The sequence below is a fragment of the Oreochromis niloticus genome, linkage group LG14 (genome assembly GCF_001858045.2).
Source record: "Oreochromis niloticus isolate F11D_XX linkage group LG14, O_niloticus_UMD_NMBU, whole genome shotgun sequence".
In the NCBI taxonomy this organism is placed as follows: Eukaryota; Metazoa; Chordata; class Actinopteri; order Cichliformes; family Cichlidae; genus Oreochromis; species Oreochromis niloticus.
This window is the reverse complement of record NC_031979.2, coordinates 23,676,555-23,698,117: the sequence shown is the minus strand read 5'-3', so window position 1 is coordinate 23,698,117 and position 21,563 is coordinate 23,676,555. Positions and strand designations below refer to the sequence as shown.

General features: G+C 44.0%; 3 protein-coding genes across 4 annotated transcripts; 2 read left to right on the top strand and 1 right to left on the bottom strand.

The window, feature by feature from the left end:
• The first annotated feature begins 41 nt into the window (after nt 1-41).
• Nucleotides 42-4,270, top strand: six9 (SIX homeobox 9). Of its 2 annotated transcripts, none has more exons than XM_005459334.4 (3): nt 42-798; nt 2,106-2,290; nt 3,332-4,270. In XM_005459334.4, the coding sequence occupies exons 1-3, from the start codon at nt 412-414 to the stop codon at nt 3,495-3,497; spliced, it is 738 nt and encodes a 245-aa protein (XP_005459391.1). In that variant the 5' UTR covers nt 42-411; the 3' UTR covers nt 3,498-4,270. The 2 variants fall into 2 exon arrangements, with proteins under 2 accessions (XP_005459391.1, XP_005459392.1); XM_005459335.4 differs by having other exon boundaries at nt 55-798; nt 2,106-2,266.
• On the bottom strand, nt 4,197-11,259 carry qpctla (glutaminyl-peptide cyclotransferase-like a). The gene is given in 8 exon segments (XM_003454807.5): nt 4,197-4,914; nt 5,853-5,969; nt 6,058-6,157; nt 6,562-6,723; nt 7,045-7,338; nt 7,413-7,480; nt 7,483-7,558; nt 10,472-11,259. Coding segments are annotated over 8 exon segments (1,185 nt in total). The 5' UTR covers nt 10,694-11,259; the 3' UTR covers nt 4,197-4,768.
• A 1,748-nt stretch (nt 11,260-13,007) lies between these two features.
• LOC100696561 (ribonucleoside-diphosphate reductase large subunit) lies at nt 13,008-20,680 on the top strand. Its single transcript, XM_003454808.5, has 4 exons — nt 13,008-13,206; nt 17,236-19,217; nt 19,993-20,181; nt 20,270-20,680. The coding sequence occupies exons 1-4, from the start codon at nt 13,188-13,190 to the stop codon at nt 20,459-20,461; spliced, it is 2,382 nt and encodes a 793-aa protein (XP_003454856.1). The 5' UTR covers nt 13,008-13,187; the 3' UTR covers nt 20,462-20,680.
• The last annotated feature ends 883 nt before the right edge of the window (nt 20,681-21,563 follow it).

The following is a 21,563-nucleotide window of genomic DNA, read 5'->3' as shown; positions in this document are numbered from 1 at the left end:
GTCCTCATGCGCCACACTTTGGAACTGTAGATTATTGTCAGCGGGGGGGTGGAGGGTATCAACCTTTGCTTCTAATTTGGCAAGAAAATTTTATTCAAATGTGTTCTCTTCTTTTACTGAGAAACCATCGTGCTCCGACTCTGCGTGCAAGTCAGACCAAAATGTGTGTGAGCTTGTGCATGCATGTGTTTGTACAAGAGAAGGAGGGGATGCATGGTGTGTTATGATAGCCCTGATGGTCTCAGGTTACCTGTGCCGGGGTATGATGATGAGTAATGCTACACACACATGCAGTTTACTTAGTTTTTGTTCAGCCACACACACAAGGGCATAGAGGGAAGGCTTTGGCGCTCTCCTGAGAGCTGTTAGAAGATATTTTCACCTTACGCCTCAGGACCCGTCCATGCAGCTATGATCTTCACAGCAGAGCAGGTCACCTGCGTGTGCGAGGTCCTGCTGCAGAGCGGCTGCATAGATCGTCTCGCCAGCTTCCTCCGCACTCTTCCTCCTGCTTCCTCCTCCTCGTGCCCCGGGGAGCTTGAGAGCGTGCTAAAAGCCAAAGCCGCGGTGGCCTTTCACCAAGGGCGCTTCTCAGACCTCTACACCCTGCTGGAGGGCTTCCCCTTCTCTCCACGCAGCCACCCGCTCCTGCAGCAGCTCTGGCTGCAAGCCCACTACATAGAGGCAGAGAGGCAGAGGGGTCGACCCCTGGGAGCTGTGGGGAAGTACCGCGTGAGGAGAAAATTTCCTCTACCAAACACCATCTGGGACGGAGAGGAGACCAGTTACTGCTTCAAGGTAGGCAAACTCTAGTACTGCATGTTTTTAAGTAACTGAAGTGTGAGCTGCATTTATTCAAGTAGTGTACTGGTACTGATTGAAGTGGAGCATAGTGTACTTGTGGGCTACTAATACTACTATGTACAAGTCGTGTACTATCACATCTGAGGAATACTGCATCTTTAATACGTGTATGTGACCTCTATAGTATAAATACATAATTTATAGGTTCGTGCTTTGCATAAAATATTACCTTTCAAGTATTTTTATAGTAATGAATCTAATTATATGCAAATATAAACTGTCCCACCCTGGTTTGGTGAGTAAAGAGTATTATTAATCTTAATCTATTGGTTCAGAGCATTATAGGACCAGTGGGATGTAACTTGGTATTTTACTCACATACTTAATTTAAGCATTTCTATGCAGCATGCTGCATCTATGCCATTGTATTTTGGCTTAAAATTCAGTGCTATGCAAGTCTTGAGCCACCCTAATTTCTTTATATTTTGCTTCTAAGGAGTAGAACTTTGTTGTAATTTTTTAAAGTGGTCTTGACCAATAGTTCTCCAGGTTTTCTGAAGCTTTTTCAAGTCTTTCTTTGGACACTGGCTGCTGTTTCGCTTAGTCAGCTACAAGGATTGAAAATATTTTCAGAGGACTGATTATTATTATTATTTTTTTGTTAGTTATTCAGAAGGCGGCACGGTGGTGTGGTGGTTAGCACTGTTGCCTGACAGCAAGAAGGTCATGAACATCTCTCCGGGTACTCCGACTTCCTCCCATAGTCCAAAGACATGCAGTTAGTGGGGTTAGGTTAATTGTCCAGGGTGTACCCTGCCTCTTGCTCTGTGATAGCTGGGATAGGCTCCAGCCCTCCTGCTACCCTGACAAGGATAAGCGGAAGAGAATGGATGGTTAGTTATTTGGAACCAGTTAACACTGACCTAACTCAAGGATGGACCAGTGCTGTCTACATGTAAGGGGTATCTTTAGGCACTTCAATCTATGAGAAATGCCAAAGATAATAGTTTGACAGGCATAAAAAGTTTTTTTTGCAATTAGTTGAAATGTTTAGCTCAGCAGGGGTGTGCAATGTGTCCTTTAAAAAAATGAGGAAACTGAAAATATGGAGACCAAAACAAATCTCAATAGAAGGAAGGTATCTAAAAGTCATGTATGTAAGAAATAGGAAAAAGACCTGCCACAAAGATGCACATGGCCCTTCAGCTAATAAGAGATGCTCTGACAGTTTTTGGATCGCTGACATATCTTCTGATAATAATGTCCAGATTTCACTATTTATTTTATTTAACTACAAACAGGAAAAATCTCGGAGTATCCTCAGGGAGTGGTACCACCGTAAGCCGTATCCCTCCACCCGAGAAAAGCGGGAGCTAGCAGCAGCCACCGGCCTCACCGCCATCCAGGTCAGCAACTGGTTCAAGAACCGCCGGCAGAGGGACCGCATAGTGGAGTTTACCGGGTCAGTGAAGGGCACCAGCTCGCTGTAAGCTGAACTGCTGTCCTCTTATCATTCAAAGAACCCCCATGTAAACTAATATTAATAATAAAAAGTGATGAACGCGCTAATTAACCTGAGCTCATGGTGCGTCCTAGTTACCTCGAAAGTCGGAGCTGGGAGCGACGTACGAAAAACAGGAAAGAAAACGCAGTTTTACTAATGTTTATGCGCACTGCTGCCATCCTGGACTGCTAAATCGTAGTTGGTGGGGCTTCTCCGACTTGTCGAATTGGAGGTCCGACTTGAGTATATGTTCCAGGTGAAACTCCTACTGGGAACAGGGAAATCCCGACTTCCGACTGCAAATGGAACGCGCCATCAGTGTCCCACAGAAAGCGAATGGATACACTGAATACATAAACCGTTGGCGTTTAGCATTAAGCAATAAAAAACGGGATTTGTGCTGTCTGTAACAATTTAAATTAATGACTCTAAAAAAATAAATAAATCACCTACTCATACTTTTAACTTAAAAGAGAAATAGGTCTTTACAGAAATCATTGAGTTTTATACTTTTCGTTAAGAAACTGATTTTTAAAAAATCGCGGAGTGATTTTAAAAAAATGACACCATAAGCTAACCCGATTCTCTTACCTTATAGTCGGTCCTACTTGTTTCCAGTAGCTTTTTTTCTATGACCAAACTAAATTACACAATCAGTACATATCAATATAAAGAAACTGGTATTTGAGTTAATATGTATTTCATGCACATAGTGATAGGGTTCACTGATAATTCTGAAATTTCGAGTCAATGTTGTGGGAAAAAAAACAAGCGGATGGATGAACGAATTTTTTTTCCTGTTAAAACTTAAAAAAAACATCTATGTGAAGCGAAGCATTTAATTGGGTCAAAAAAAAAAATAGAGGTACTTTCTACAAAGCGCTTTAAGAAGACTTTAATCTGGCATGCCGTAAGTAGAATTGATCACTGTGGCGCACGCGTTGAATTTTGCATAATAGCACCACCTTGTGGTTACAGTAAGACATTAATCTGCACTTTTTTCTAAAAGTCATGATCCTTCAGTTTTCAGACAGGCTCTCGAGGACCTTCAGAACAAGCCTACCCATCCTCTGACAACGACCTTTCACCTCCAGGCAGTCCCCAGTGCTGCAGTGAACCACCTCCACCCCTTTTCCATCCACCGCCTCCTCCACTGCACCACACATGTGGAGGGCATCCAGATGTTTAAACTGTCCAGTGGTTGATAGATCATCATAATTTCTGTTGTAATTGAAAGTTTATTACCAAAACAAGACCTAGAAGATCCCGTACAGAGACTTAAATGGTTAAAGAACATCACACGAGACAGACATCAGACGCCTGGGGATTAAACCCAACAGACTGGATCACAGGTGTGGCAAAAAGGTGCATCTCCACACTGCATTCACAGATGAAACCAAAGCATTTATAATGATCAGGGAATTATTTTTATTTTTTAAAGGGTACGTGCTGGTAAACTCCTCCCACGTTCACCCAAAGGTTACACACTGAACCAGGAGACAGAGTTTTCAGTGTTTACGACTTCCTGAAATGTCTCAAAACTGTAAGAGAACCTGAATAAAATAATTTCACAATCACTGCGGTGTGATCTTTTACCATAGTAACATCTTCATCTTCATGATTTTCATCTTGCTGGCACTTCATAACAGCCAAGGCCATGAGGATCTTCACTGATGTGAAGGTAAAGTCAGGAGAAGGTACTCACAGATAAACTACGAAAAGCGTCCTCAGCAGCACCGCTCGTCACAGGTCGTTCTTAAAGGGGGACCCATCGTGCTTTTGCTGATTTCCCTTCATATGTATATATAAACGGCTACAGTTGTGGATGCTCCTATTAAATATGGCCAAAGCTTAAGCTTGAGAGTGCTCCAAATGTGCTTTTTCACAGTTTTTTTCTACTCTTGGCTCTGAATGATGTCACTGAGAGCAGATATTTTATTATTTATGATGGGCAGCCAATCAGAAGGAGCTCAGTTTAAAAGGAGAGGCTTGTTTCAGGCTGCACGTGATCGGTAAATCATGCAAAACTACTTGAGCAGAGTCAGAGAAAAAAAATCACAGAGCTGAAAATGAGCACAACAGGTCCCTCCCAAGAAGACGAAGAGCATCTCCATCTCTTATTAACAGGGTAAATCATCAATAAGGCTAATAAGGCTTTTTTTTCTTTCACAGGAACAGAACAAAAACATTAATTTAGAGTCACAGACACATTTCCCAGCTGCTTCTCAGGTATGATGCTCCCCAGCATGTGTATTAGTAATAAGTTTTAACCATCCACTTCACATACTTTGCTCAGCTCTGTCCGATTCGTTGTCCACGTGAACCCGAGGACTGCCCAGCAGATACACGTCTTTGGTAAAGTTCAGATTCCAGTTTACATCATTTCACCAGGCTCTCCTCTTCCTCACCTCGTCGTTTATCGCCGGTCCTGCTCGGACCGTTGCTGTCTGTGTTCAGCGCTCAGAGGCCCAGGTACTCCGCCACAAACACTGCCATGATCTTCGTCAGGTTCTCCACCGTCGGGCGGTGCATGTTCTCCTCCGTGTCCTCCAGTGTGTGCCAGAACTGTGGGAAGGGAGTGGCGATGACATGCAGCACGGGGACGCCTGTACAGAGACACGAAGGCAGGGATGGTGACTGAGCATGGGTTAAAGAAAGTGACTGCTCTTCTTTAAAGAGAAGAGAAATCCCTGGAGACAGACATGCGCTACAGTACTGAGCTTAAAAGGTTCAAACCGTAGCTGTGATTCAGCTGGCGAACATCAAAAAAGGAGGTTGGCTCTGTAGAGCCGGGAGAAAGAAGTTCAACCGAGGCCTGAACACAGCAGGGAGAAACGCCCTTCAGTGGGCCAGCATCAGAGCTCTTTACTAATCTTCCTTCTCACTTCTTTTAAAGGGGGCATATTAAACTCATACATTTCCAGCTTCATGTTTTCACGTTTGATGAAACTTCAGATATTTACATGTGTGCATGTCTGCACAGTCACACAGATGTTGAGGGCATGCAGACATCTGCACAGAGCCTTGTGTTCACTGTCTAAGAATTTAGGGACCCGAGTCGACCCTTCGCACACATCCCAGATGAAAACGTTAACGCTGCTGTTAACATGGGCTGCACCAGAACTGAGGCTAGTCTTAATTCCACCTGATTTTAGTGGCAGCAGCATGTTATCCTGCTAATCTGTCATTACGGAGCGAGGATCCAAGAACAAGAAAAGTCCAATTTTAACCAGCTGGAAGGGAAAAAAAAGCCAAGAAGTTCTGCTTAACAGAAAGAGGAAGCAGCTGGTTTGGTGTTCTATAAATTACTGCTCAAAAAACATTTGAGCGAGGCAAAGAAACATTCAAATACACCAGTACAGGACTGCCAGTGTCTTTGTTCATGGAAAGCATCGCTGCTGCAGTCCTAATCTAAGTGTCTTGTGGCTTGCTTCGACTATAATAACTCTGAGGGATGACCTCCAGCTGCAGAGGTCAGGGGGTAAAACCACACAGAGGTGGGCAGGAGATGGGTATACAGGCTACACTCCTGGTTCCCACCTACCTTTGTGAAGGAAGGGGATGTGATCGTCCTGCACGGGTCCGAGATACACATCCTTCCTGAAGTAGGTCTGCTCCGAGGGGTGAGACGTCAGGAGACCCTGTCGATGGAGCCGCTTTTCTGAGGGTGGAGGAGGAGGCAGAGATCGGGTCTACAAGTGTTCAGGAGGGATTCAAGCATTGGTGGAGGAGTTACGGCAGGCGCTTACCTGCAGCAATCAGGCGGTCAAACCAGCGTGCAGTGTTATCGAAGTGATTCGCAATCAGCGGATCGGGACCACCGAGTAGGTCGAGCAGCACGAAGAGATCCTGCAGAGACGAAGTTAGAGAGACAGGAGCTGACATTCGTCTTAATCAGAGTACTTTAAATGTTTCATGTAAGTCAAAGGGTCACTCCATGACCCTCTCACCTGACCTTCTCATAATCAGCTGACCTTTGTGTGCAATAATGTTTTTTAAATGAGTTTATGCACATTTTACCTTCATATTATGAATATTTACCGAGTTAAAAAGGCTCAAAATGTACTTCAAGAGCCTGTAGATGTAAGTATGAAGCTGACTCTGAGGTGGAAACTTTTTCAGGTTTGACTGACCAAAGCGTGACTGGATTCAACTTTTAAGCTGTGCAAACTGAAGGACAACGTGGAGCGCGTCTGGTTCAGGAAATAAGTGTGAACACAGAGGAAACGTATTTCTGCCTGCAGCTTCCTCACCAATGCCTGAAGCATGTTGGCGTGCGAGGAGGCTGCGGGGTGGGGCGTGTTGGCCATGCGCTCGGCCAGGTGGCGCGAGCCGTACAGCGAGTCGGTGGCAGTCCATTCTTCAAATGACTCCTCGCCGTCGAAAAACACAAGCTGGAGTGTTACGGGAAGTTTCTGAGAGGAAAAACAAGGAAAGCAGAGGTAATCAAATTTGTGGGGGGGAAAAAAAAAAGCAGGGCTTGAGTTTCTCTTCCTGCAGTGCTGTTGCAGTATGTGTTTCTACGGTAACTACATAAATCACAGCCCTCTGGAGAGATAGTGTTCGAGTCAGCATTTTCTCCCCAGTACTGCGGCCTCAGAAGCAGAGGGATGAAACAACACAATAAGAAAGACTCTCGTCAGCATCTCAGCCCTTTACTTTTCATCATGAGCGGGAACCACATCTGTCAGCATCTGCTTTGTCTGTTGCTTAAATTCAGCCAACACAAAACCCACCTGCTGTTTGAATGACCTAAGCTGGGCGTCCAGAGAGGTGGCGAGCTCCAGGATCATAGCGCAGGGCACTGCAGAATCGCTGGCCCCCAGGAACACCTTCTCCGGGGCTCGCGGGTCTGGAGGCAACACCTTGGAGTCATAGTGGCAGGCCAGGAGCAGCCGTCGAGGTGCCGAAGGGTCCAGAGTGGCGACGACGTTGGTGAAAGTGACCTGGCCTCGAGGGGTAGGGGACTGGAACGAGTCCAGGTCTATGGACCAGCCGGCAGACAGCGAGGACAGGGTGGAGGTGATGTGCTGAAGTGGAGCAGGGAGTTAATGATGAGGGGAGAATGTGTAAAAGCGAGGAAGCTATAAATATTTACACCCACCTGCTGTACAGCCAGGCTGCCCTGCGTGCCTGGGAGGCGCTCTATAAGGATGGGCCGCAGGTGAGCCTCCACAGGCGAGTGCCGTCCACCTGAGAGGCCAGACGGCGGATCTGAGCTGGAGAGGACTTACTGGGTTTGTGGGACAGCTGGAAGAGAGGGAAAAAAAGAATAGTGTGTAAACACGAGCACGGGCAGCACAGACGTTCCACGTGTTCGTGGTCTAGAGGTTCATGTCCTCTCTAATGAGTTTAAAGGATCATTCAGTTCCTCCAGTGTTTATATTACACCTCCGTTTCTCCATTTAACGATTTTGTCAACATGTTTTTTTCCTTTGACTATTGAAGCTTCAATGCCCCAAAGCAAAACTAGCCCGCACACAGTTCAGGCAAACAGTCTGTGTTACCTTACTAAGGACAAGTCTGTGCAGTTTCCTGTTGTTTTTGGCAATATTTTACAGAAAACTGTATTTAAACGAAAGAAAAATTAACCCCTACTAAAAAAAAAAAATGTTTTTAGCACAGTCCTCATGGGTTTTCTTCAGTGGAAAGCCAAAACCTCTTAGGTGGGCCCCAAAAATACAGTTGTGGTCAAATGTTTACATACACAGCGTACTTCTTCAGTGATTGTGATTGACTACATCTAGTAGATTTTCTTTGACAGCACTCATCATTGTACTGACCAATATTCAGAATAATGGGAAAGTCGAAGAAACTGCAGATTCACGTAAGCTGGGAAGGTTTCTTGGAGCCATTTCTGAACAACTGCAGAGTCCAAGATCACCAGTTTATTCATGTCTCACCACTTTTCCAAAGTCTGGAAGAAGACCCAAACTGTCACCCTCAGATGAAAACTCCCTTTTAACAGGAAGAAACCTCCGGCAGAACCAGGCTCAGGGTGGGGCGGCCATCTGCCGCAACTGGTTGGGGTGAGAGAAGGAAGACAGGATAAAAGACATGCTGTGGAAGAGAGCCACAGTGTCACTGTCCACAGTGAACTGAGTTTGATATTGCCATGGACTGAGAATTGCCAGGGTGTGTTTGGGTAAAGGCTTTCAAACCTTAAACCTTAATTAAAAGTTGTACGCTGTACAATCATTCAACCCTGCTAAAAGAACAATTCAAAGAAATTATTAAAAGCTCAAAATGACCATGACAGTCATGCCCATGATGAGTCAGAATAAACTTCTGGCCACAGCTGTAAGTGCTTAACAACATAAGAGCATATGTGACGTTTGTGAAACTTGCAGCTCTTTTTGTGCTTCATTAAAACCCCAAATCATAAACATGAAGGTAAGATGATTTTGTTTGTGTTATATGAAAGTAAATTAAACATCTTTGGGTTTGGGCTGCTGATCAGAAGCTATGAGCAGCTCTGTTCACCTTTTTATTTGCAGGAATCTGATTTATTTCTGATTTGGGGCAACGTGAACTAAACTGTCGCGACTAAGGAGTAAAGTAAAATGAGGGTAGGTAAAAGCTGCAGAGTGAAACATGATCAGTGGCACACCTGCGCTGCTGCGGCGCCCATTATTAATGGAGCTGAGCGTCTAAATAAACAGGTCGTCAGTTTATTTATGTAGCACGTTTAATCACAACAGATGTTGACTTCTCAAAGTCCGGTGCTTGCAACAGCTGCCCGTCGACTGAGCGTGGGATATAAAATTGTAGCATTGCTGATCGTTGGCGAGGGGCAGGTCCATGCAAGAACTTCTAAGTGAAATAAATTGACTTTAATATGAATCCTAAAGAGTGAGAGTGAGAGCAAGATCAGTGAAATTTGTTCACGTGAGAGCCTCCCAGTCAGGACTGCAGCAGCAGCAGGGAGAAGAAACAGCAGTAGGCCTGTACATAATAGTAGTTTTCAGTTTCAGTCAATATTACAGGATAGAGAAAATGCTACTCTTGGCCACATGACTGCTCTCAAAGGGCTCAGATTCACAAACGTGCTCATGATACACTGCTACACAGAATCAGCATTGTCTTACAATGGTCACAAGTCAAGCAATATAAAACGTATCAATTTAATTTGAGGAACACGCACTCACTGATGAATAAAGACGTCCTGAAAATCGTCATTAAGCATGTCACACCCAACATGCTACATGTTACAGCTGGCTGTTTTTATGTTGATATCAGCCACTGCACTGAGGGTGTCAGGTCTCAGTTTCCCACCAAACTGCTTACTTGTCATGAATCACACCTGCAGACTATACGCCTGACTTCACATCTGTTTGGCCGTGCAAGTTAAATTATTATTTTGTTTTCACAGCTCTAGTCTTTTGCCCATTAAAAATGAAGAGTGCCTCCATAATTCTATTCAAAAAAATTATTTTTAGGTTAGACTGAAACTGTTTCAGGTGTCAAGTTTGACTGAAAGTTAGTTGGGTTTTTGTTGTTGTTTTTAACATATAATCTGGTGCTGTGTTCACTTCTGCATCTATCTGTGTGATTGTGTTTCTAATAGTTACAGTGGCTCCTGCTGCTTTAATGTTTTACCTGGCTCATTTAAAATAAAAGTAAAATAATCTATTTTTGGTACAAAAAGAAATTCAGCTCATATTTAAAATGACTTTGGCTCTTTATTTGTTTTGTGCAAAGTACGCCGACATTAGCTTGCTCACAGATACACTTTAAAGTTATTATAAGCAGACAATGATTGAATTTAAGCTCAGTAATTACTTCAGCATGATCCGTGTTATGTAAAAATGACATGGGCTCATCTGCGTGATTACAGATGCTCTGCAGCACTATATGATTCAGCTCCACTGCTGCAAACACAGATGCAAACTTTGCATTGCCTCACTCCACAGTAACCGCTGTTAATGGCCAGAATTTTCTTATTAAGCTCCTGATCATTTAGATTTGGAATGACTGCGATGCTGCATTTGAGTTATTCTTATAAAAGCTAAGTTATCCCGGAGTACTGGTTTGAAGTAACCCGTAGCACAGCTGTGACTGAACAGGTCTGGTTACAGTGAGGTGTTATAATGACCGTCTGTGGGGATTAAATCAGCCCTGCTGTGTGCACAGCTTCAGTTTGTTTCCTGTCGCAGCTCTTACCCTGTCTCGGCTCAGATCCACCGCTGGCACGCGGCTCACATGTCCGGTGACGGTGTCGTTGGACAGGTACACTCCCAGGACCACCGCCAGCACCAGAACACCGAGGAGGCAGAACAGCAGCACCCGGGCCCGGGGCATCCGGACCCGATCACAGCCGGGCAGCGAGCCGCCGCCCCCGCTGCTCTGCTGGAGCGGCTTGTACCTCCGGCCGGACCTGGACATGACTGAACGCGCAGAGCCGCTCCGGGCGGTCCTTACAGCTACGTGTCACAACCGGCTTTGCAGAACAGCGGAGGAGAGAGAGTCACACAGGAAGTGGAGGCTGTTGAGAAGCAGAGCCGAGGGGACATCCGACACAGCACGCTGCACTCCTGCTGCACAGCGGCGGCCCATCATTAGCTGCTGCTCGGCGGGCTCCGGGGGTCGCAGCTCCCAGACGCAGCGGCCCGGCAGCTCGAAGACACGCCGGACATGTTGGAGATGTTCAGAGGAGCTTTTAATCCAGCATAAATGACAACAGAGACACAAACTGCCGCTTGTAACGCCTCACTTGCTGTCGTAAAACTCGTTTAAATCCACTTACAGCTACTACAGAGAAACACTACAACAATGAAGTCACGAAGCAAGCTTATCATTACTCCACTGCTGCGTTATTCCTTTTAAAAAATGTTTAATTTTAACCCCTTCTCTTTACGGGACATCTCCTCTGAAAACTGCACTGCTTCTTCTTCTGTGGTGCCTGTAGGGGGGGAAAGACGTAATCGCCACCTATGGAGCGCAAAAGGAACTACAGTAAACACAACACTTTGTACATCTTCTTGTTCTTGCCTTCAGATTGCCCTTAACCCAAACACTTCAATTCGGCCTCTTGGAAAGTGTTGGAAAATGTGAAAGAGAACATTAATTTGGGACTTTTATTTGTATTTTCATAGGTTTTACATTTTTTTCTACTGATTCCATTACCCTGCACCAAAGTAAATAAGTAATAGATTTCTGTCATTTTACACATTCACTACTTACAGTTTAAGCCTAAAGAGTCAGATTTCTTTCTCTTGCTACAGCAGCATTTCTTTAACATGTAACATGTAAAACTGAGACATACAGTTAGGATTGCAGTTCTTTTTCTTATATTAAAATATCTCAGGGATTAAATGTATCGCTAAGCTTCAGCTTCCTGTTTTTAGCTGACAGGAGTGGCACCCTCCTTTTGTTGGAGGGTGGCACATTCATCTGCTAGTGTAGACAGGCCTACAGTCCTCTGCTGCTGTAGTTCGTCTTGCTCATGCAGAGATGCTCTTCTGCATACCTTCGTTGCAGCAACTGGTTATTTGAGTTACTGTTGCCTTCCTATCCGCTCAAAAGAGTTTGGTCATTCTCTTTTGGCCTCACCTTTCTTCCTCATTCTGATGATCAACTTGAATTTCAGCAGGTTGTATTGATCATGACTACATGCCTAAATACAGTGAGTTGGTGGCATGTGATTGACTAATTAGATATTTGCAATAAGCCGTTGAATAGAATAGAATAGAATGCCTTTATTGTCACTATACAGACGTACAATGAGATACAGAGCATCTGATATCCTCGTGTTGGTGTTGTTCCCGTGTCGATGACGAGGGAACAACACCGACATGAGGATATCAGATCGTCCTTGTGTATATACAGTTTGGGTTATTGCACAGTGATGGTTTATAGAGGGAAATCCTTGGAATGGGGGGTGGAACTGTGTTTAACCACCCTGAACTCACAACGTGTTGGCATGTGTGAGTTCAGGGTGGTTATGGCTTTTGGGAAGAAACTGTTCTTGAGTCGGTGGGTCTTTGTGCTGATGCACCTGTAGCGCTTCCCTGAGGAAGCAGGTTGAACAAGTTAAAACCAGGGTGGGAACTGTCTTAGATGATGTTTGTTGCTCTGTTGAGGCAGAGGGAGGAATAAATGTCCATCAGAGAGGGGAGAAGACAGCCGATGATCTTCTGTGCTGCCTTGACTACACTCTGAAGCCTCACTCTATCTGCCTTAGTGCAGGTGTAGGTGTGCCTAATAAAGTGGCTGGTGAGTTTATATTTTTCTAATACTTCTGCAGCACATTAAACTTCAGTGCTTCGCTGTGGCAGAGGAAAAATATGTTTTATTTTTTACTGTTTCTCCGGATTTTTAAGTCTTCTGACTCTTTAAGGATTTAAGTTTAAATCAAACCTTTTAAACTGATGCATCATGCAGTTATTATTTATACTTTGGTTCTTTGTAAATTACCACTATAATGTATGTTCTTACAATCCAAAATCCTGCCTCTGAAAACAAAACAGACATACATACAAACTGAAAACGTACAATAACCCCTCAAACACACAATTTTTTCTGTACTAACTCGGGAATTTTAAACCTTTTCAGACAAATACACCTCATGTACACATACATGTGACATTTTCCTGTTAACAGGATAGTTTACTTTGACTGTAAAAGTTTTTTTTGTGTGAATTTGAAGTCCCGAGATGTTGATTGGCCGAGATGCCATCTCTTCACTTCCGTGGTGACGCCTTCCGTACAAATAAGAGGTGAGCGGGTTTTTTCTGGGAGTCTTTCGCGCGCTTCTACAGCGAGCAGTCCGCGAGTTAGTGTCCAGCAGCTCGCTGTGATCCCGCGAACAGCTTCGACCTGTACCTGGAGAGCTGCTCACATCCCCGCCCCTGAGACAGAGACGCCTGAGCCCGCCAACATGCATGTGGTCAAAAGAGGTGAGCGCTGCGATGTTGTAGCAGGCCTCGGTTAGCTTCGCGTGGAGTTACCGGTGTTACGTGATTCTGCCTGCTGTGGGGTTACATCATTTAGCGACAAGCTGGTTAACCTGGACTAGTGAGGAGCTGGTTAGTGCTGCACCGTCCCCCCTGACGTGGAGGTTAAACATGTTTAAGTGGGGGGGTCGGTTGTAGTTTGACAATATCGACTTAGTCTTTGTCTTAAAAGAGGCGCCAAAAGTTTTTATAGCCTTGCAGTGTAACGTCATAAAGAATATCTATAAACCCTTACAACACCTCCACTTTGAAGGTGGTTTTGACAGTGTGTTCAGAGTTTGTTTACGTGATTCATCTGGACATCTGAACTGTAATGTTCAAACCCTACAGTATGAGAGGAAATCCCAATAGGGCTTTGGAGTTGACGTCACGCCGCAATGCATTGTGGGAGCGCGGCGCCATTTTCGGGGTCTACGAATCAAAACAAACGACGAACGACGACGACAAGAAAGATGCTTAAAAGCAGCTCAAAAGAGAATGGACTGTACAGAGACCGATTGCGTCCAGAGACGAAGCAGCGGTACTTGCAGAAATAGCGTGCATTGGAAATGTGGACCCGTATGAAATACGGCCGTGGAGTAGAAACCCAGAAGACCAACCGCTATTGACATAGCCTGACATATTTTCATACCTTGTCTGTATAAGTCGTCATTCAAACAAAGGTAAGTCAGCTCGAGTACTGCGAGTAAAATGCGTTTGATTTCCCTCCAAACATTCAGATTAGTGCAGCATAAATTCATTCATGAAGGGGAAATTACAGTGAGAACATGTGGAGGCTCTGTTAGGTGGATAACATAGTGAGTTCAGTGCATTGATGTGACACTGTCCTGAAGGATTTTGTTATTCTTTATGGTTAAAGAAATTGCAATAATTTATTCATATTTATTATAAATAATTCTAATTATACATCTTGCTTCCATATTTGTATCCTGTGTCACTAAAAATACATCTTTAGTTTTATACATTGTGCAGGTCATTAATCAATCTCCTTATCATATTAAGTGATTCATAATTGTCACTTTATGCTTTCTCCATCTTGAAAGTGATTACATCCTTGCATTACATACTTTAGGTTCATTTTCTGCAGGCAGGTTTCTGAGAGAGAACCGGCAGATTTAGAATATAACATGCAGCGTTCTATAGATGGATACATAAAAAAAATGAAAAATTACATGTATGTACTAACTTTCTAAACACTTTGTTACATTTTTGATAAAGTAGATAAAACACATTTGTGTCGGCCTTGGCTCATTAGTTCTTGTCATTAGATGAACTTTGTGTGTGTTTCAGCTACTGCACTCTCAAAGACTGAATGAACCAGCATTGCAGCCATGGGTCACTGTGAGCATCACAGGGAAGGTTGAAGCTGCTCACTGCACCTGTATGGCCGGAGTCGCGGAGACCTGCAGCCATGTCGCTGCTCTTCTGTTTAATGTAGAAGCAACTGTGGCACAAGGACTGTTACACATGAACCTGCATACTGGGTTTTGCCTGGTAATATGACCAAGAAACAGCCAGAGGTTGGCCATAAGATAGACTTCTCCTCTTCAGCTGCCCAAAAAAAGGCTCTTGATCAAAACATAAACAGACCATCCGTATTGAAAGGTAAAAGGAGCCATCCTCAAAAAAGAAAAATCCCATCTGCTACTGTGGAGGAGTTGTCACTGCTATTGGATACTTTGCTGGAACACAGTAAAGCTGTGGGTCGTGGGAATGACACATAATGTTTTATCTAGGGGTCTAGATTTATGCCTGAAGTGCACTGCCATGTAAATAATTTGCATTTACTGAATATGTACTGACTGAGTAGCACTGTTCAAAAGTTGAATAAAGAAACAAACTAATTTTTGCCTTTTTTTTAATTTTTTTTTTTTATTAAAACCACTTTGTAACTGATGTGATGTTCTACAATGTAGAATCCATGTCATTTATAGTTTACAAATGACAAAATGTGTACACAAAATCATGACAGTGTTTACATGATATCACCCACTACCAGGGGTGGAAGTAACGAATTACAAATACGTTACTGTAATTAAGTAGATTTTTTGGGTACTTGTACTTTTATGAGTCATTTTTCAAGTGTGTAATTTTACTCATACTTGAGTACAACTTACACCATGTAATCTACTTCGCTACTTATAAAATCAAAAGTCGCTACTGAGTACGCCCACAATTTGAATTAATATTCAAACCTTTCGTCTGCATTTTTGCAGCCAATAAGGCCGTGCAATCGCGACCGCGCCAATTTAAGACGTAAGCAAAGAATAAACCCCGCTGCAGTAGCAGGCGCAGGTGTCTAGAGGTGCTAAATGGTCTTGGCGATGATTGGCAGAAAGACCTCCCAATCATCAAGAAGAGAACCCGGTTCTCTTCCTGTTAGGCGGGTTCAGGGAGGGGCAACCATCGACTGGTTGGAGGATGAGGGGAGATGAAGTAGGAAAAGGAGCAGAGAGAGGAAAGAAAATAACAACTGAACAAGAGAGGAGTGTAGACAAAGATTAATGACAAAAGACAAAGAAAAAAGATTAATAGAGACGAAATGCATCATAGGAAGAAACTTTAATTTTGGGTTGAGCTTCTTCTAAAGATATGATTGCCATCTTCATGCCGTTTTGAGCCTCAGTGTAGCCCCTTGTTATCTGAAACAAGCAGGTTTAGTTTTCTGCCTTTTAAATAAATTGTCCTGTGATTGGATGCCCCTCATGAAGGTTTCAACTGCGGGGGGGTACCACACCTAATATTTAGAATCAGAATACTTTATTAATCCCTAAGGAAATTATGTGGGTTACAGTTGCTTCAAGACAGTAACAGTAACAGACTAAACTATTTAAATAAAACGATATGTTACAGAGTTGACAAATTTAAGAAATAGAGCTAATATATACAAATGGCTCAATTATACATATCAAGAATATTACAGAGGTGATATAAATATCAAGAATATTGACAAAGAATATTACAGGGGTGGAATATATATGATTGACATTTGACTCTAACCTGTGAACTTTGTCATTTGCTATTTTACTGTAGACCATGTGCAAAAAGGGTGTAACTATTGCAGTGTTTACAGTGTATTAGATGGAGGAGTTGTACAGGGAGTAGGGCTGTGCGATATGACGAACTATATCGGATGATGATATGAAAACATCTATCGTTTTAAATTATACGCTATCATTTGTTTCGTGGTGACGCAGAATACACTGTTTACAGCAATTTTTTTTTCTCTTCTACCACCTATGCAAGAATTACGTGAGAGAGTTTATGGATGAGAAGCAAAAAAGAGCCATCAGGTGCTCAAAATAAACCTTAGACTCAAACGTTAGAATAGGTTTTCCCTGCAGCATGCCATGTAATAAATACTCACAAAGAAAGTGGCGGCTGTTACAACTTATATCTATCTGTAAATATAAATATATATAAAAGTTTTATGCATCGGTCAAAACACTCGACTCCAGGTACACGACAGCCAGCCGAAAACACTTCACACAGGTTGAGTTGCCTGAGATTCACAGAATTGACAGAAAATGCACTATTTTGTGATATATATTGTTACTGGGATGAGAAGCGTCTTATATCGGGATATGAGATTTTGGTCATATTGCACTGCCCTGTCAGGGAGATGGCCACGGGCAAGAATGATTTCCTGTGTGGTTCAGTGGTGCTTTTTGGTAATCTCAGTCTCTCACTGAACATGCTCCTGTGACCAGCCAGCACGTTATGGAGTGGGTGGGAGGTATTAGGGATGTCCAATAATATATTGGGGATGTAGGTACCTCAGGTACCTTGACATCACACAAGAGAAGAACGGAAACCTGAGCTCTAAGTATGTTGACGTCATTATTCACCTTTAAAAACAAACTTGAACCCAAAAATATACGAGCCGTGGTTAATGTTTTAAACCGGATTAAAATTTGTTGCATTCATAAAATCAGTCGCCCTTTTTTAAAAACGGGTTTCTCTGTTTTTCAGATGGACGCCAAGAGCGCGTCATGTTCGACAAAATCACATCTCGCATCCAGAAGCTTTGCTATGGACTCAACATGGAGTTTGTGGACCCAGCTCAGATCACGATGAAGGTCATCCAGGGTTTGTACAGCGGCGTCACCACCGTGGAGCTCGACACGCTGGCGGCGGAGATCGCTGCCACTCTCACAACCAAGTACCCCGACTATGCCATACTCGCCGCACGCATTGCTGTCTCTAACCTGCACAAAGAGACGAAGAAGGTGTTCAGCGACGTCATGGAGGACCTGTACAACTACATCAACCCCCTGAACAAACGCCACTCCCCCATGGTTTCGAAAGACACACTCGACATTGTTCTTGCAAACAAAGACCGCCTTAACTCGGCCATAATCTATGACAGAGATTTCTCCTATAACTTCTTTGGCTTCAAGACTCTGGAGCGCTCCTACCTGCTAAAGATCAATGGCAAAGTAGCTGAGCGTCCGCAGCACATGCTCATGAGGGTGGCTGTGGGAATCCACGGGACGGATATCGAAGCGGCCATCGAGACCTACAACCTGCTGTCAGAGAAGTGGTTCACCCACGCCTCCCCGACCCTCTTCAATGCTGGAACCAACAGGCCGCAGCTGTCCAGCTGCTTCCTGCTCGCCATGAAGGATGACAGCATTGAGGGGATCTACGACACACTGAAGCATTGCGCCCTCATCTCCAAATCAGCCGGAGGGATTGGCGTGGCAGTCAGCTGCATCAGATCCACGGGGAGCTACATTGCCGGCACCAACGGCTGTTCCAACGGGCTTGTCCCAATGTTGAGGGTGTACAACAACACAGCACGGTATGTTGATCAGGGGGGCAACAAAAGACCCGGCGCCTTCGCCATGTACCTGGAGCCCTGGCACTTTGATGTGTTTGACTTCCTGGAGCTGAAGAAGAACACGGGAAAGGAGGAGCAGCGAGCCAGGGACCTGTTCTACGCCCTGTGGATCCCTGACCTCTTCATGAAGCGGGTGGAGAACAACGAAGACTGGTCCCTGATGTGCCCAGCCGACTGCCCCGGACTGGATGAGTGCTGGGGGGAGGAGTTTGAAGAACTCTACACCAGATATGAGAGGGAGGGGAGGGTGAAGCGTGTGGTGAAGGCTCAGCAGCTATGGTATGCAATCATCGAGTCGCAGACAGAAACTGGGACGCCGTACATGGTCTACAAAGACGCCTGCAACAGGAAGAGCAACCAGCAGAATCTGGGCACCATCAAGTGCAGCAACCTTTGCACGGAAATCGTCGAGTACACTAGCAAGGACGAGGTGGCGGTCTGCAATCTGGCCTCTATCGCTCTCAACATGTACGTCACCCCTGAGCGGACTTATGACTTTAAAAAACTGGCATACGTGACCAAAGTAATTGTCAGGAACTTGAACAAGGTTATCGACATCAACTACTACCCGGTGGAAGAAGCCAGGAGGTCGAACATGCGCCACAGGCCGATAGGAATCGGGGTCCAGGGATTGGCTGATGCCTTCATCCTCATGCGTTATCCCTTTGAAAGCCCCGAGGCTCAACTGCTCAACATCCAGATCTTTGAGACAATCTACTATGCCGCTTTGGAAGCGAGCTGCGAGCTGGCTGCCGAGCTAGGCACCTATGAGACGTATGAAGGCTCGCCGGTGAGTAAGGGCATTCTTCAGTACGACATGTGGGAGAAGACTCCAACGGACCTGTGGGACTGGAAGCTGCTGAAGGAGAAGATCGCCAAACATGGCGTGAGGAACAGCCTGCTGCTGGCCCCGATGCCCACGGCCTCCACCGCCCAGATCCTGGGCAACAACGAGTCCATCGAGGCCTACACAAGCAACATCTACACCCGCCGGGTGCTCTCGGGGGAGTTTCAGATCGTCAACCCCCACCTGCTCAAAGACCTGACGGAGAGGGGCCTGTGGAATGAGGAGATGAAGAACCAGCTGATCGCTCACAATGGATCCATCCAGGTAATCATCAGCAGGAGGGAAACCATAAAAGATGACAGACATCTCTAGGTTCCAGCTTCTTATGTGTGAACTTCTCTCTGTAGCCTAAAATATTGATTTCCAAACATTTCCTTTACAGTAAATGACAAAATGCCACTCAACTGCTTTTAAATACATACATTTAAAGCTTCAAGATTCTTGAAATAAGCATAATGAAAATAAGGCAATACTCAATCTCTTGCTGTTTTTCATTCTCTTTGATCCTGAATTGGTCTTCTAGTTCATCAATAAAAAAAACGAATTTCGATCAGGTGCCACAAAGTAAATCAATAAACAGTCAAATATTTAGAAGATCAAAAGCAATCAGTGAAAACACGAAGAAGGAAATCCGTCATCTCAGTCTGGCGTTTTGAAATGGTCCAATTATTTTTGTAACGATTTCGTTTCCACAGCAAATTGTTTAAAGCTTGGTTCTTCCTGTTAAAAGGGAGTTTTTCCTCCCCACTGTCACGCAGTGCTTGCTAGGTCATCTGTTGGCGTTTTCTCTCAATTGTTGTTGTTACCTTACAAAATAAAGCACCTTGACATGGGTGTTGTTGTGATTTGGTGTTACTTAAATAAAATTGAATGGAAAATTGTTTTAAGCATCACATTAGCCCAAAATTCTGGTCTTTGTGTCCCAAATACCATCAGCTGAGAAGTTTAAGATGTTTTAAGCTCAGCTGGTTATTTATTTCTTGTTTTTACTCCTTTGTGTTTGGACCTGAAACTTTTGTTTTTTAAAATTTTTTGACAGAACATCAATGAGATCCCGGATGATCTGAAGCAGCTGTACAAAACCGTATGGGAGATCTCCCAGAAAACTGTACTCAAGATGGCCGCCGACCGTGGGGCCTACATCGACCAGAGCCAGTCCCTGAACATCCACATAGCAGAGCCGAACTACGGCAAGCTGACCAGCATGCACTTCTACGGCTGGAAGCAGGTGAGTGTCGAGCTGCACGAGGAGGAGTGAAACCTCACCGTGAAGACATGTTGGGGTTTAAAATAACTCCCTCTTTCTCCCACCGCAGGGTCTGAAGACTGGGATGTACTACCTGAGGACCAAGCCTGCCGCCAACCCCATCCAGTTCACCCTGAACAAGGAGAAGCTGAAAGAGGCACAGCCGGCCACGTCCTCGGAGCAGGAGATCAAAGAGCGCAACAAGGCGGCCATGGTGTGCTCTCTGGAGAACAAGGATGAGTGCCTGATGTGCGGCTCGTAAACGTTTCCGACCTGCTGAAGCCTTGGATCTCCTTTTGTAGCTTGAAGCTTGAAGCTTGTTCCACTACAGTTCAGTTAAACTCAGAGGGGTACAGTTAGTATTGTATAAAATAAACTTCCTGTCGACTCAAGCAAAGACAGAAAGCAGTTACTGTAAAATGTACATTTGAGTTTTTTCTAACACAAAATAAAGTTTTCGATCAAAGTTGATCGTGTAAAATCTGTTTCATTGACGCTTTGTCTGCTATAAACAAAATGGACTGAACGTGTTTTTTTTTTAGTTGTATTCACTGCTGTGACAAAATTGTGCCACACTTAACAGAACTGCAATCAAGTGTTTATGACAAAGAGGGATGATTGCTTTTCACACAGGGTTGGGTAGGTTTGGATAGCTTTTTCCCCCTCAATAAATGAAATAATTTAGTGAATTTTTAAAAATTTAATCAGGTTATCTTTATGTCAGACACCAATGGGAGAGACTGTTTTTACCAGTTTATTAACCAAATGTTGTACTGATTAATTCATTCAACCAGGAACCTGTATAGCAAAACAGAGGGATAGAAGCAAAGTCAGCGATTTCTTCCCGTTAGAGCTTTTTCCTTCCCGCTGTTGCCAAAGCGCTTGCTCCTATGAGTGCTAGGGTTTTGTTTTTTCTGTATTATTGTTTGGTCTTATAAAGACGCTGAATTGGCGCTATATAAATAAAATTGAATTTAAAATAAGTAAGGCTTGAACTCCGACTCATGCAAAGCTACCTTGCATGTATTAATGATTAATACATTTTTATAATTTCCTGTGTCGTTTTCCTGTTAACAGCATTATTTTGAACGAGTGATCATGCAAAAATACAGATACGACAGGATCAACCAGCCAAAAACAGTCGATTTATTCCTGCTAGTCTCACCGTTAAGAACCTGAAATCACCAAATATCTTTCTGTAAGTTAAAATTAATTTTAGGTCATTAAAAGCTTAATTGCAGTTTAAGCCACGAGGATGGTTTTTTTTTTCCCCAAATGTACTGTTAATGCAGCAAAAATCTGCTTCAAGTTTAAGTGAAAAACATTTTCTTTACATACACAATTTACTAACTTCTCATAACCCT

Coding starts and splice junctions, on each gene's coding strand:
- six9 (XM_005459334.4), top strand. CDS start 412: ATGATCTTCACAGCAGAGCAGGTCACCTGCGTGTGCGAGGTCCTGCTG. Junction 799..2,105: donor AGACCAGTTACTGCTTCAAG/GTAGGCAAACTC, acceptor AACTACAAACAG/GAAAAATCTCGGAGTATCCT. Junction 2,291..3,331: donor GTGAAGGGCACCAGCTCGCT/GTAAGCTGAACT, acceptor ATGATCCTTCAG/TTTTCAGACAGGCTCTCGAG.
- LOC100696561 (XM_003454808.5), top strand. Junction 19,218..19,992: donor CTCACAATGGATCCATCCAG/GTAATCATCAGC, acceptor ATTTTTTGACAG/AACATCAATGAGATCCCGGA. Junction 20,182..20,269: donor ACTTCTACGGCTGGAAGCAG/GTGAGTGTCGAG, acceptor CTCCCACCGCAG/GGTCTGAAGACTGGGATGTA.